The sequence below is a fragment of the Mustela putorius genome, unplaced genomic scaffold (assembly GCF_011764305.1).
Source record: "Mustela putorius furo isolate JIRA1106 unplaced genomic scaffold, ASM1176430v1.1 tig00000430_pilon_pilon_pilon, whole genome shotgun sequence".
Taxonomy (NCBI): Eukaryota; Metazoa; Chordata; class Mammalia; order Carnivora; family Mustelidae; genus Mustela; species Mustela putorius.
This window is the reverse complement of record NW_025421377.1, coordinates 5,527,129-5,542,315: the sequence shown is the minus strand read 5'-3', so window position 1 is coordinate 5,542,315 and position 15,187 is coordinate 5,527,129. Positions and strand designations below refer to the sequence as shown.

Below are 15,187 nucleotides of genomic sequence, written 5' to 3'. Positions count from 1 at the left end.
CAGGTCAATAAAAGAATCTTCTAGACCTAATCACATATCTACCACAAGAGTAACCAGAGACATAAACACAAATATTTTAATCTTCATATTTTGATTTACTGTAGAATTTTTAAAAGTCCAGTTTGTTCTGGAAGAGATACTGGCCATTTAAAGGAAAAGGAGAAAGCTTTGGTATAAGATCAGGTTTTTTGAAACTTCAATTTTTTCACATTTAATGCCAATCTAGGGATCTCATTAGGCTCTACCAAACTTTCTGGCTATCCTCATAAGGCTGTCATAAAGGGCCACATTATGATTTTCATAGTCCTACTCACTTTTGCCTTTATGGACCTCTTCCTCTATTAGAAAAAATACTAAAAATTATATGGTACAATTACATTGGTACAGAGACAATATTCTATATCAAAACATTATCTTTGCTCTAAAAGTTCGTTTGTTTCCTTCTGATTTTAAACTAGTACATTTCCACGGACCCCTAAAAGTCTTGTGGGCTCTAGGCACTGTGCCTTCTGTGCCTAATGGGTTAGTCAGCTATGGGGTCAAAGCCCCACTTGGCACCAGTCTTCCCAGGACAGGAGCATAGCTAGCCATGAGGGGGTCGCATGCGTGTTTCTTCCCTGGAGTGGTCCTTGTCACCCAGGAGCTACCCAGTTTGGTCCCAAGATAACAGCTCCGAAGTGAAGGAACTAGACTCACATCTAGAGAGGTTTGGGGGCAGGAGTCTCCTGGCTTAAAAATTTCATATCCTCTAGGAGCCAGTTTCTCTGCAACAAGTCTGTGGACATAGCTCCCAGTGTTCCTCCAAGGAACATGCCCAGTTATACAAGAGTCATCGCGCCCAGAGAAGCCCAGAGCTCTGGCTTTCTGGCCAATGTTTCAAGCTCTCTCCAATCTAATGCAATTTACTAAGCAGGGGTCAATTTTATCATAAGCCATCTTGCCTGGCTACAGTTTGACATTCTTCTCTTATCAGGTTACCATGGAAACCGAGCTAGAAAGTTAACCAAAGGTCAAATTCTTATGCAGAAGAGGGGGGAAAGGGCTTAATAATCCTTTGCCTATAACAGGCAACTTGCCAGTTAAAGAAATAATCATATTAATGTTACAGTACAGACTTTACTGTGTGTCTGTGTCAGAGACAATGTTCCCTGAAGTCCATTTCCCTTTCCTCCTGGGCACAGTTTGACCACAATTTCCAGATTCCCTTGTGAGTAAATGTAGGTTTGTGACTAATTCCGGCCAATGAACAATGGGTAGAAGTGATACAGATCGTTTTCAGGCTGAGCGCATAAAATCTGTCTGGAAATCCTCCATGCTTGCTCTCGTGCACCTGCTGATGAGACACAGAGCTCCCATGTGGGATTCCGGTCCCTAGGGAATGGGGCACCAATGGACAGAAGGAACCTGGGTACCTGTACAGTTGTGTAGGGCAGAGACCCCCTAGTGTCAGCATACCCCAAATGTGATATAAGCGAGAAATAAATGACCAGCAAGAACAGGAAAGAATGAATTTGTTGGTGTTTTTCATTCCTCTCCAACCCACCCCCAAAGGTGTACTGACAGAGAATGTTAGATTAGGAAAATTAAATGACTCTGCCTAACTCTCTTAATGTTGGAGGAAAGCATACAACTGATACCCCCTCTCCCCCCCCAGCCGTCCCTAACATGGGGGAGAACTTTGAGTAGAGCACCAGGGGAAGACATCTCTCCCCTATCACCACCTTCTATGTGGTCCTTTGCCAAGAGGTGAGTGGCTTCTGGTTAAATAGAAAATTCCATGACAGTCAGAGGTTTCTCATCTAAGAAGCCATTGCTGAAGCCCGGCATTCCAATCGGATTTCAGTCACATGATTTGGGACCAACCTCCGTGGCTGAGAGGAAGGAGCCAAAGGTTCTTGTCATGAAAATCCCTCATTGGAAAAACTAAGAAATGTGTTTGGGAAGAGGTCATGAGGCCAGTACTGCTTTTATGCCTGAGAAAGTCTTTCTCAAGTTGTGCTCTTTAAATCGACAATGTTAGTCCGTTGTTCTGTGCTTAGCTGTTTTAGTAAAGGATTAGAGGTTTTCTATATATATAAGTGGGAAAACCTATCAATGTCCCTTTGGTAAAGTATATGGTTTAGTGTGCTTTTGGTTACAAGTGAAAACAAAAAATGCAAGAAAAAAAGCTCAGACTGGCTTAAACCAGGAAGGTAATTCATTGGATTCTGTGACTTCTAAGTCTAGAGAAGGGAGGGTGTCCAGTGGTGAGGAGCCCTTGCTGGGGTGATGCTGGTGGGAACAGCGAATTGAATGGGGAAGAGCATGATCTCTCACTTCCTGCCGCCACTCTCCCTCTAGTGCCCCCTGGTGGCAGGCTACCCGGCCTAGCGTCTCGGAGCTAAGTACAGAAGACAGCGTGTGGAGTTGAGAGACAACAGCTTAATCACCATCACATCTCTGGAGCAGATGATTTTTCCACATTGCTGTCAAATGAAAAGATAATCCGAGAGAATGCAGCCAAAAAATCTAAGAAATGAGTATCACGGAGCTAGGTCAGGCAGTTAATGAATGAGAGCAATTATGTTATTGTTCTGGATTATGTGATGGGTTTGTTATCTGTTACTTTCTGTAGGGAAGTTGTGATTTCTTTCCTCACTCTCAGTAAATGTAACCTCCATACTTGAGAAAAATAAAAATAAAAAGGATTTACAACCTTCCCCAGTGGCATACAAGGATCGCAAAATCCCAAGAATGAAGGTAGTAAGGGACTAGGCCTTGCAAATCTCTGCTCACCCCCACGGGGGACCCCAGCTCAGTGGGTATTTTGAACTGGGTGCTTCGTTGTCCAGAGCTTCGCAAAAAGTGGAGCAGGGGAGAGGACAGGCTCCCCAGCCCCTGCACTTCCTTCTTTCCCTTGACCCCTCCCCCGAGGCTGCGCTGGAGAGAAGCATCACCCCCAGCCCACTGCCCCCTGCACGGAGGAGTGACTGAGTCTAGCATTTTAGCTGGATGATAGACTTTTCCTGTGGCTGAGCTCCTTCTCCCATCACAACTCTTCCTCTTGGCAGGAAGCACATCCTTTGGAGAGCAACAACCTGATTGTGTTTGTTGTAGGTTAGGGAACATACTCTCCCCTCTCTTAATCATGACAGCCTACATGTATTTCTCTGGGGTTCCACTTCAAGTTATTCTAGATATCTGCATACAGGCTAATACATTAAATAAATGTAAGCTCCTGGAAGGAAGACACGGCCCTTTACTTACTTACTTACTTACTCACTTATTTAACATAACTCCTTGGCCAGGAGAGAGCCCAGCGTGGGGTGTGAACTCACGACCCTTGAGATCAAGACCTGAGCTGAGCTAGAGAATTGGAGAACTCCCTGAGCCACCCAGCACCCCAGTTTCTTTATCTTCCCTTTGTACTTTGTATCAGAATTTCGTTCAGTTGCAAGTCACAAAGATCTGAGAGCTAACGGCTTAAACAGGAGGGTTAGAAAGGGAAAGAGCAGCCTTTTCTCTTTTGAAAAAGGAGCATTTTCGAGTCCCACTACTCTTCTGCTTACATCCCATTGTCCAGAACTTTGTTACTTTGTTACCGGGCTGTACCAGGCTGCAAGGACCAAGGAAAAAGTCAATGAGTGTCGTGGAAATGCTGATAAGGGAGCAGAATTTTGGTCAAAGGACTTCTCTTTGGAGAACAGTTTAAAGTTTACATTGAGAGTCAATGTCCAGAAAGGCTGAGATAACAGAAGGGCTCTCGAGACAGTTTACTTAGAGACGATGATATGCAAAATTCAGAGGCCGTTCCACAGCCCCATTTTTCTTTAACATAGAAAATATTTATTGGATCCTATTAAGATTCCAGAAGTATACCTGTGAACTTTAGAACATTTGGCCAAAGAAAAAATAATGTCCCCTACTCCCAGAACCTATCTAGACATAGCCCTAATTAACATTCTGGAGGGCTTTACTTCAGTCTCTTCCGTGCATAAATAATTTGTTAATTTTTAACAAGTAAAAAAAAAAATGAAATAAACAAACAAACAAAAAACACCATTCTTGCTGTTTGCAGTGGTGTTTTAACTGTTTTTGGAAAAGCGATATATTAAAATGCACCCCCCCAACTGCCCCCCCCCCCTTTTCCCTCGCCCTGCTCTCCACTCCGGGATCACTGCTCCTGGCAGTCTCTGTAAATCCCATCACAATTAATCTTCTGTACATTTCAGCAGATACAAGCTTCCAAATCCCCTGGAACACATTTTACATAAATGCCAGCCCAACACACGCTCTGTTCTCACCTTGCCGTTTCCACCCACACTTTATTCTGCTTTTTGCCAGATCAACCCCAGAGCTTCTCCCTTAGCTTCCGTGCCATTTCTTCCTGTGGCCGTGACCCATTTATTCCCCAGCTGCTTCTGATGGGCACTTGTTGCTTCCAGTCTCCTGCTATTACAAACAATGGCAGTGGCCTTTTATAGGTCTCATTTGCATATGTTAACATATTGATAGGATAAATTGCTAGAGGCGGAACTGCCACATCAAATGCACTTGTAATATTGATAGGAGCTGCCCAGTTGCTCTCCACGCTGATTGTAACAATTTGCACGCCCACCAGCAAATCTATGAGGGTCTTAAAATCCATCTTAATACAGCTTTAGAATGGGGAAGGTTGAATCATAGTTTGCTTTTTTTTTCTTCTGTCTTAATGGTATTCCTGCTCAGTGCTCTACCTTTCATGAGTATTTACCTGTGAGATCCCTGGGTGTACAGGGGTCTGGAGTCGGTTGGACTAATGAACATGAAGGCTGTACCTGTCGGCTGAACAGTTCCTACTTCTCCCTGCATTTTATCCCTGATAGAGGCACTGACATTCTAGATGAATGATAGTGTTTTCCTAAGATTTTATTTTTAAGCGATCTTTACACACAACTTGGGGCTCTAACCTACAACCCAAGATCAAGAGCCATGCGCTCTACTGACTGAGATAGCCATGTGCCCCTAAATAATTGTTTCTTATTTTGATGGTTTGACCCTGCTTTTTCCTAAAATATTTTAAGGAAGAAAGTTGGAATAAAGGGAAAATAATAGTAAAAAAAATGACTATAAGGAAAGCAAGGTGAAGCCAGAGATGAAGTCAGTTCATCCAACGGCCTCAGCATTTTCACTTAATCCGTGTACCAGTCATAGGTCTGGATGATGGTCTCTTGCTCTTAATTCTAGAACTTGCTAGGGTCAGGTCACAGATTTGGCCAAGGCCAAGAGCCAAAGAGTTCAAAACATCTGGCTCCATGGGAATCTGGCTCTTCCAAGGCAGTAATAATCACCCGAGTGCGTGGAGAGGATACAGTGTTTCTTCTCTCAGCGTTCGTGCTCCAGCGTTCGTGCTCCAAATTCACATGCCCTGCGGGACTGGAGAGCGGAGACAGAGCAGGTCTGGGAGGAGGGCGGTCAGCTGGTGCGAAGGGAAAAACAGAGGATGAGGAAGAGCTTGGTAGGAAGAAGAACAAGGCACGAGGAGTGGAGGACATGCCCAGAAAGTGCCCTGGTCCAAAACAGAAATATCGTGAGGACAGGCAGAGATGCACCACTGATCAGACTGTAGGCGCCGTAGCAAATCAACATCAACTTCACTCTGCTGGAATTCTTTCGTACCACATGGCCTGCTTTTTCTAAGCCCTGACCTTGGCCACATTCCTGTTTGGCATCATGGCTTTGTTTTCTGGCCAAGTCCTACTTGGAGTTGAGCTCTATAGAGGAAGAAGGGATTGCGTTAGGCTTGGATCGTGGCAATACATCATATGAAAACACGCCAGTTCCTAGCAGAGGGGAGCATAACCCTAAGAATGTTCAGGAAAATTGGAGACCATCTTCATGTCTGTGTCAAATGACAATACTTTGCTTTCCCGTATTCTTCATATATAAAATTGTCACTTTATTTTCTTTTTTTTAAGATTATTTATTTATTTATTTACTTGACAGAGAGAGAGCGAGAGATCACAAGTAGGCAGAGAGGCAGGCAGAGAGAGGGGGGAAGCAGGCTCCCTGCAGAACAGAGAACCCCAGGTGAGGCTCCATCTCAGGACCCTGAGATCATGGCCTGAGCCAAAGGCAGAGGGTTAACCCACTGAGCCACCCAGGTGCCCCAAAATTGTCACTTTAAACCCAGATTTTAAAAAAGTAGTCCTACTAGGATTACAGCTCTGACAAGAGATACTTGCTAGTAGAAGGGGAGAAGAATAAAAAATGGCATTAGGGTATTAGGTTGAAATTTACCCAAAAAAACCCCCAGTGTTGTTATAGTTGCCTTTTCATACACACAAAGTCATAGCCATTGCTCAGTTTCCAAAATAAACGTGTTTTGCTTCATTTGGTGCAGATAAAGCTATCATCTCTCCAGACAAACCAAACAAACCCTTTAATTTATAACACAGTATTTTGTCTTTCCAGGCATCCTACAAGCCATTGTTGAAGCAGGTTGTGGAAGAAATATTTAATCCTGAGAGGCCAGACCCAGTGGATATTGAACACATGTCTTCAGGCCTCACTGACCTCCTTAAAACTGGATTCAGCATGTTTATGAAGGTAAAGTAATCCTGATTGTCTGGCTTGCTGTCTTTGCTGGGCATGAAAATGCTGCCACCAGTTCACCCTGAGGAAGACCATATAGGACAACCTCTGGTGTTTGGGCTCTTCTGAAATCAGGTGCCATCTTTATTTAACTAGGGTCATAAGCAGCCTGACCTTCCAGCCTTAGCCAGCTTCTTTTGACCTAAGCGCTATGGTGTTTTTTCAGTGGATACATGAGGATACGAGCCCCCTAGGATAACACGAATGAGAACGTTTCTCCTCCTTGGCTCACATTTCACCTAATCCGTCTGCTAGTCACAGGTCTTGATGATGGTCTTTTGCTCTTAATTCTAGAACTTCTGTAGAGTAGTGAATGACTCAGTCCCATGACTCGCATCACCCCCAAATCCATTCAAAACACTTTCGTTTTCGCCTCGTGGACTCCCAGTTGCCAATGGCTAGACTTTCTCTGGCTAATATCAAGGAGAGGTCAAAATGACTGAACAGCCTTTGCCATGGGGATGAAAAAGGAGGAAAAGTACACAAATGAGATCTATTTTTAACTCACTATAAAGTTTCTAAATTTAAAAGGATCTAAACAAGATTACAGGCTGGCCTCCTAGTCTATGCCAGGATTTCAGTCGTAATAACTCTTGGAAATAACAGAATGTTTTGCCTACTTCAAAGCGTCTTTGAAATCATGGATTAATCTACAGAGAAGATCTGGCCTTTCAGAGTTCAATAAATGCATATGCCAGGAAAACTGGTCCACTCGAACAGCCAGAGGACAGAAACCAGACAATGAGACTCTAGACAAAGCAGTTAAGTGGGCTGGAGGGGCTGCCCGGGTCTCCTTCCTGCTGCCTCCGATTAGCACTGCCTATTACTCCATGTGCCAGATGGATTTTCCCCGTATTTATTTACTTATTTATTTACTTATTTTTAAAGATTTTATTTATTTATTTGACACAGAGAGAGAGATCACAAGTAGGCAGAGAAGCAGGCAGAGAGAGAGTGGGGGGAAGCAGGCTCCCTGCTGAGCAGAGAGCCCGATGTGGGGCTCCATCCCAGGACCCTGGGATCATGACCTGAGCCGAAGGCAGAGGCTTTAACCTACTGAGCCACCCAGGTGCCCTACATATTTATTTTTAGTATATAATGTATTACAGATCAGCTTCTTAAAAGTGTGTGGGGACTCCTCTGTAGAATGTAAGCCTAAGGTTGTCCAGTAGCCCTTCACGATGGCTAGTTTGTGTAGAAACTTCCAGACTAGACATGGTCTCCAAACCCTTCTCCACTTGAGTACCCTCTTCCTTCCCTCATGAGCTTGGACTTCGCCCTGACAAGAGGCTAAAATGACAAGTGTGGGCTTCCAGGACCCAAGCAGGGAGATCTGAGGCCAGTTCCACAGGCCCCATGTGCTTCCCCAGTCAGGCCACTGCCTCTGTGGTTGGCTAGGGGCACAGTGAAGGTTCCAGCCTGTCTGCTCTCTGCTCACCAGACGCATTTGCAGTCAGCGGAGACACACAGTGCAGGCAAGACCCTCTGTCTCGCTCTTGGCCAGCGGTGTCCTGCAGAGACAACTGTTTCTTCTTAGCAAATGGGTCCTGTGACCAAATTGGCTGAAACAAAAAATTATATTGCTTCTGAGGGCACAGTGCCTTTCCTATGCTCCTGGACTTTGCAAGTATCAGGTCAATATGGAGCCTCCCTTGTGGGAGACGATCGGCTTGCGTTTTCCATTACTGTTTCATGAACCGTGACACATCACATTTTTAAATTCCCCTTTTACGCTCTGCAGAGTGTTTTCTGCAGCTCTGTCTCTGACAAGAAGCTTTACTGTCCTAAGGAGGATTTTTGCCTAGGAAGATGCTTGGGGCCATCCTGGGCTGCTGTGTCTCTCTGACTTCCTATCCCTGGGGTTGGGACTCATGAAGAAATGCTCTGGCCCCTTGAGACTGATCTCAAAGGGAAGTTCCCAAGTAATGCATTTCAGAAAAAGGAAGAATTTGTATTTTCCCAGCAGCTGTCGGAATCCGCTCCTCAGCCCCCAGCTGCCAGGCTGTGCTCTCAGTTGCCAGGGGATGTCATCAGTCTGCAGGGGCTGGGAAGAATCTTGGCGGGCTGGGCACAAAACCCTCCCCACCCCGCCACCCCAACGGAGAGGAGTTTTGTTCTGTTGCTACATGGGCTTCCATGGCTGACTCTTCCCACGACACCGTGGAACTTGAAAAGAAACATTACCTCTGGCTCGTGCATTCAGGGCTTGAACAAAACAAATGGGATAAAATGTAGAGAAGAACGGTCAGTAGGGCCTTGAGGACTAACTGCGATTTCCCAAGGAGCTCTGTCTTTGAGATGGAGGGAAGCCATCAGGAAAGAGTGTGTTGTACTCTGCTCTAAGACCCGTGGAGAGAAGAGCTTGCAAGATGTGTGTTTAAACAAGAGTCTCTGCCTCAAACCAAAACTCTGTGCGAGAGAAGTCAAGGCCACTGCAGTTTGCCCTGACTGAAGTCCGAACCTCCTCTGCGTCCTACCGCAACTTGTTACCATCTCCTTCCTGCATTGCTTTCATGTGCTTTCCTCCATAAAGGCTGTCCAGAGAACTCCCCTGTTCTGTTCTGGTTATCTCTTGCTGCGTAAGAAGCCATCCCAAAACACTGACTTAACGTACTATTGGTCACTGATTTCATTCATGAATCTGGACTCCGGGCAGAGCTCAACAGAGCGCGATTCACCTTCAAGATGGCACCGATGCGTACCAGCAGGTTGATGCTGCCCATCAGCTGGTAGCCCAGCCTGGCCCGTGAGCAAAGGGACGAGGTTCCTTTCTGTCACCCTGCGCTTCCTTCACAACATGACAGCTGTGGTCAAGGGCAAGCGTCCTCACAGAGAGCCAGATAGAAACCTCAGAAGTCATGTGGCGTCCCATCCACAGTGCTCTGTTGGTCGAGGCAGTTACACGTACGCAGCTGGGTTCAAGGAGAGGGGACACACTCTTCTCCTCTTGGAAAGGGAGCAGGAACATGAGGAGCAGAAATTATTGTCATGGCCACTTTTGGAAAACACAGTCTGCACTAGGACCGAATATGCCCTTGACTGTCCAGCCTGACAGGACAGCATGTGGCAGATTCTGAGAGTTTTCCCTCCAGGCTAGAGGATAGAAAATTCTCTGGTGCTCTTGACATTGGTTTCAAAATAAGTGCTCCCAGAAAAGCTCTGATAACGAGACACCTGCCTGTTCGCCATAATTTTTTTTTTAGTAATATAATCTCAAAACCAATCAACAACCTACCAACCAAACAAAACCTTCCTGCGTGATAAGACACGACAGGACTTTCCTCTGCTGGGTTCACTATGTCAGGCCCTAGAAGGTAAAGCAGACAAGCTGGGGAGAAGAGCGAGTGTGCCCACAAGACCATTCTTCGGATGGTTCTGAGACAGTGTTCCGCGTCAGCTACGTACACTCGTCAAACAGAGGATAGACTTGTGGTTACCCACATAAAGCTGTGGGCTTCAAAGGGCAATTCCTGGAGGAAGGCGGGGGGACTATCAAACTGGGGAGAGACAGCTTTGGCAGAGCCTGACATTCTTCAAACAACCAAGCATTTCTCCAAGATGCTTGTGCACAGAGCACCTTGATCTCCTTACGGGAAAGCTTGATAGTGATCTAATAAATAAATCGAAACATACCTTACCCCTCGTGCTTCAACGTTAATTTAATTTAAAACTAGCATGTCTAATAGGCAGCACTTTTAAAAATGCATTTCTGGAATTTGTGGTTTGGATTTCAGTCTCCTGAAAATAATAGACTTTATATCTACTCCATGTGTTTGGCCCCCAACTTGTTTTGACTAAAGGACATGATTTGCCAAGATGTTTTCTCTGCTGGAATTGGCATGAGGAGGGCAGGTTTTATCTAATGAAATTGCGTGAGGCCCTTTTACCTCCTTTTATCTATGTTTTTTAAGAAGGTTTTTGTTGTTGTTGTTCCATTTCCTATGTGGCCATGCTTAATTGGAAAATATTAAAAGATTTAGGAAAAAGACTCAAAGAAGACCCGGTGCTCACCTCTGGGCCCTTTTCTGAATTGAGATGAGAGCTCCGTCGCCTTGGGCCCGCAAGGGCAGATGGAAAAGCTGCTCGGCAGGCCCTGAGAAGCTGGTAGTGAAAAGAGATCAGAATTGAAACTCTTCCAGCTGCAATGAAGATACCAACAAAATGCACGACTTCATCATTTCTTATGAATCCATTTGTGGCGAAGACCGAAGAGGGTCTTGGGAAGCTCGGGGCAGCCGTGTGGTGGGCCTCAGGGAGGATGGGGACTGAGACCTGGAAAAGCCATCAGGAATCCAGACAGTTCTCTGGGACTCGCTCTGGCCTGCAGAAGATGGAAAGCACCAGGGCCGACATAGCACGGGTGCTCGCTAAGTATTCGTTGAGTGAATGGCTGGGTCATGATGCCATGGCCCTTGGCTTTTCTTAAGAGCTCAGCTTTGGGGCACCTGGGGGGCTCAGTTGGTTAAGTGTCTGCCTTCAGCTCAAGACATGGTCTCAGGGTCTGGGGATCGAGCCTCATGTCGGCCTCCCTGCTCTGTGGAGAGTCTGCTTCTCCCTCCTGCTGCTCATGTATGCAGTCTTTCTCTGTCTCTCTCTGTCTCTCTCTCTCTCAAATGAATAAATAAAATCTTGAAAAAAAGAAAAATAAGAGCTCAGCTTTGACTGAGCCTCATCTCTCTTAGGTCAAATGTGTTGATTCCCCGGGAAGGATCTGGAATTGGCCCAACTGAAGTCTGCCGCCCTCTCCCAAAGCAGTCAGCTATGGCTGACGGGCAACCATATAGCTGCTGGGTGTACACCCCACAACCATGGGGGTAAAGGAGACTGTTCATGTGTGGGACGGAAGTGCCTGCAGGAGGGGGTGAAGGCTACCAGGGAGATGAAGAGCAAAAATAATGAGCCTCAGGTGACATTGGTCGCCAGGTCCTTGGACTGTAAGAGCTGGATGTGCCTGTGGGTCATCTCGTCCAGCTCATCCTTGTTTACATAAGCAAATAAGACAGAGAGATGGACTGTTGGTGTAGCTGTTACACTTAGTGGCATTTCTGACGAGAAGTGAACAGTTCGGCATTTGGTGTCTCCTGATTAACTCACCGCACGTCCTGGAATTCCTGTTCACGACACTATTTATCCTCATGGTTTCCATCTCCTTCTTCTTAACTGTGCTTCCTCCTATGAGGTGAGGTTACTTTGTGTCTACCACCAGCTAAATATGACCCATCAGTTCTAGTGAGATGGGGTCTCATAATTGGAATCATTAAACCGAAGCAAAAACTTGGTTTGGGCAGTCAACGAACTTCGTCTGCCTGTGAGCAATTATCCAGAGCCTCTTCTGTGTGCTCGCACCTGTTGTGGGCAGGGAAGACATGGGGACAAACCAGATAGCCCACCTGCCCTGGCCCAGCTCACCTTGTGTGGCCTGCGGGTGATGGACAGGAAAATGGAGGACCGCAGGGAGGAGAGAGAAGTGGTGTGCCAGACGGAACGCGAGGGCACAAGGGAGGGGGAGTCAGACCGGGAGTCAAAGAGAACCTCCCAGAAGAGTGGAGTGCCATCAGTGCCGTGGGAGTTAGAAACAAAGCGACCCATGCTGCGGTTCCCGGTGGCCAGAGCTGAGGGTGGATACGGGGAATGGAAAAATGTGAAGACAAAGAGGGAGGCAAAAGCCAGATCAGGACGGCTAGAGGTGTGAATTTTGCCAGAACACTGAGGTGCCATTGAATGGTTGTTAGGAATCTATAATAAGTTTATAGGTTACAAAGGTGACTCCAGCAGCGAGTGTAGGGGGGACGTGTGGCCAGACCCTCATTGGGCTGCAGAGGGATGGTGGGCAGATGAGGATTTCCAGAGCTCAAGCAGGATAGGGGGTGTGAGGGCAGGGGTGCCATGCTGGCAGGTTCCCCAGGACAGGGTGTTGCTAAGATGAGAAGACACCACTGGGGTCGTTGGCCTGGTGTGGGGTGACTGCAGGGGCGATGTTAACATTCTCTCTGACGGAGAAGCGGAATGGAGAGCAAGAGGACTCGCATTTGAGAGTTTCGCTTTGCAGCCCCACAGGGCCTGGGCTGATGGGAGCAATCTGGGGCCATGGGGGCAGGTGAGCCATGGTCCGTGGGCAGGGCCTAGGTCACCAGGAAGGGCGTCTGGAAGAAGAGCAGGGGCAGAGGCCTGAGCAGTCAGGGACACAGCCTGTCACGGAGCAGGTCAAGCAAGCCGAGCCCTCTAAGGGAGACTCCAGGGGCGCAGGAGAGAAACTGAGGGAGTGGGGGAAGTTTCCAGAAAGAGGAAGGCACCCACTGCAGCAGCTGTGGCAGGGAGGTCAAGCTGAACAACGGAGTGTTGCTGCCCGTGTGGAGACCGTCTGCGACGTGATTCGGTGAGGAAGTTTCCAGCAGGAACCTGCTAAATGGTCAAGGCTGCTAAGGAATGAGAAGCTCGGCCTTGAGAGAGGAAAGCTAGCAAGAACGCTTTAGGTTTGGAGATCTGATTATAAATGGGGAGCTGTGGAAGGCGCTTCGTTCTGCAGTGAGAGAAACTTGGATTTTAGTCTTCACCGTCCAGCTCACTGAGACTGGGAACGACTTACTCAGCCCTTCAAGCCTCCCTGTGTCGAGCTGTAAAACAGAGCTTCTACCCACTTCGCAGATTCTCCGTGTCACATCGTGTCCCGCTCGCCCCATGCCCTGCTTTCTTTTCCTGCAGAGCCCTTCCCAGCTTCCTTCCTCACCGGAGTGCTGGGTACTTCCTCATCCTCTGTTTGCCTAGAAATAGAAATTCTGCACCAGCCGCTGGTCTGGTCCGCTCGTGGCCACATCCTGACATCCCTGAGGCCTGGAGCCTCGTGGGGCCCTGTAGTTGTTGCTCACTAAGTGTTTGTTGAGTGGACGGATAACTGAGTTTGCAGCACAGTGTTGGGCAGCGGTGGTGGCCGCGCTCGGGAGAAAAGCCATTGCCAAACCCATCTTCAGAGTTGGCACCCCTCTCCTCAGGGCTGAGTGCCCTTTAAGGCCAAAGTTCCTGTCGCACTCGCCCCCTTCTCGAAGGCTCCGCCATTGTTGGAGCATGGGGGCCTAACCCTTGCTGGGGCTGGGGGCCAAGGAGTCACACGTGCAGAGAAGCCGAGTGGAGGAGAATCAGCAGCAGGATTCCCAGGACTCCTGGAGGGAAGCGGAGGAAACCCCCGCTCACCGAAACCAATTGGGACTGCAAGAGCTCTCAGGGCCCACAGCTGCAGAGAAAGTGCCCGAAGCCTGGACCTGCATAGGCTCGGGTATATGGATGGTGGAGGGAAACTGTTTTCTCTGACCAGAACCCACGTCCGAAATCTCAGCCAGCAAAGGCTCAGAAAATGAAAGAACAGGGAGTCTCACCCGCTTTATTAATCTGCGCATTGGCGACAGCTTACATCTGCCCTCTTCCTTGTCCCTTACACCGGGAACACGCTGCAGTGTGGGCCTGACTATAAGGAATGTGTTATGCTGATGGAAAAGACTTCCAAAGACTCCGCCTCCCAATAGCCTGCCCACTGGGCTTGTTCTACAAGGAAAGTCTGGTATCGAAAAGTAAATCTAAACAGAAACCAAAACATTAATGGGACCTTTTTATGTGTCCCAAACCCAGTGTTCGCTCAACTCGTTGGCCCCGGGGCATTGTCCTTTGTTGTTACAGTTCTTTGTCTCCCTTTCATCTTTCCATCCATCCTTCCAAGGTTCTGGCAGCGGACTCCGGAGCCCAGACTGTCTTATGGAAAGCATATGTCTTCGGAACATACTGTCCCACTTGACATTCTGGAGCCAGTTGTGTTTCTTTCCAGGATCAAGTGAGAATCAGTTATTTGCGGGGCTGGAAGGAACCTCAGGTTAGCTTCCCAGCCAGGAAACATCACACTTGAAGCGAAGAAAGCGTTTCTTAAAGATCTCTAAGAGAAGAAGGAAACCTCCGGTGAGCCGGCTGGTCTTCCTCATTCGTCCATGCGTTTATTTTATTCATGCGACCTTTGTGGGAAGTTTACCATGAGCATGGTCTGTGCTCCAAGCCCGAAACCCCAAATCCCAAGAGAAATATAATCCAGCCTTCCCCTCCAGGAGCTTGCAGTCCAACTTGACAAGGCCAGGAGGGGTGCGGTCGGATTCAGGTCATGGGGCAGGAGTCGAGAGACAGGGAGAGGATGGTTTTCAAAGAGGAGATGGTTTTCTCAGAGGAGAGGATGCTTTTCAAAGAGTAAAAGAGAAGGAGGTACAGAAGAGAAGGGGGGATCTTTAAATACCGAATAACGTAGGGGCTCGGACAGAGACCAAAGCATACCGGTATGGTCCCAGTCAATGCCTGGGGGCCCCAGATCTTCCCTGCTGCCATGGAGAGTTTCCAGGGCTTAGAGACAAGTGGAGAAAGCAAAGTACAATGTCGACTTTCAGAAGTCAAGGCGGTAGTTAGCCTTGGTGAGGTTGTGACAGGAGAGTGAGGCACAAGAGGGACTGTAGGGAACCGGCTTTCCGTGTCTGGATGGCTTTGTTTATTTTGTGGAAGCAAATCAAACCGGACACTGTGATAAATGCAATTTTCAGTGCAAATGTTC

At 47.5% G+C, this 15,187-nt stretch overlaps 1 protein-coding gene across 1 annotated transcript in view; it reads left to right on the top strand.

Annotated features, from left to right (window-relative positions):
* SCFD2 (sec1 family domain containing 2) overlaps nucleotides 1-15,187 on the top strand; it is a 435,263-nt gene that overhangs the window by 404,929 nt on the left and 15,147 nt on the right. Inside the window, exon 7 of the mRNA XM_004764956.3 lies at nucleotides 6,433-6,567. Within this exon, the coding sequence (XP_004765013.1) occupies nucleotides 6,433-6,567 (135 nt within the window). The remainder of the gene's footprint in view (nucleotides 1-6,432; nucleotides 6,568-15,187) is intronic.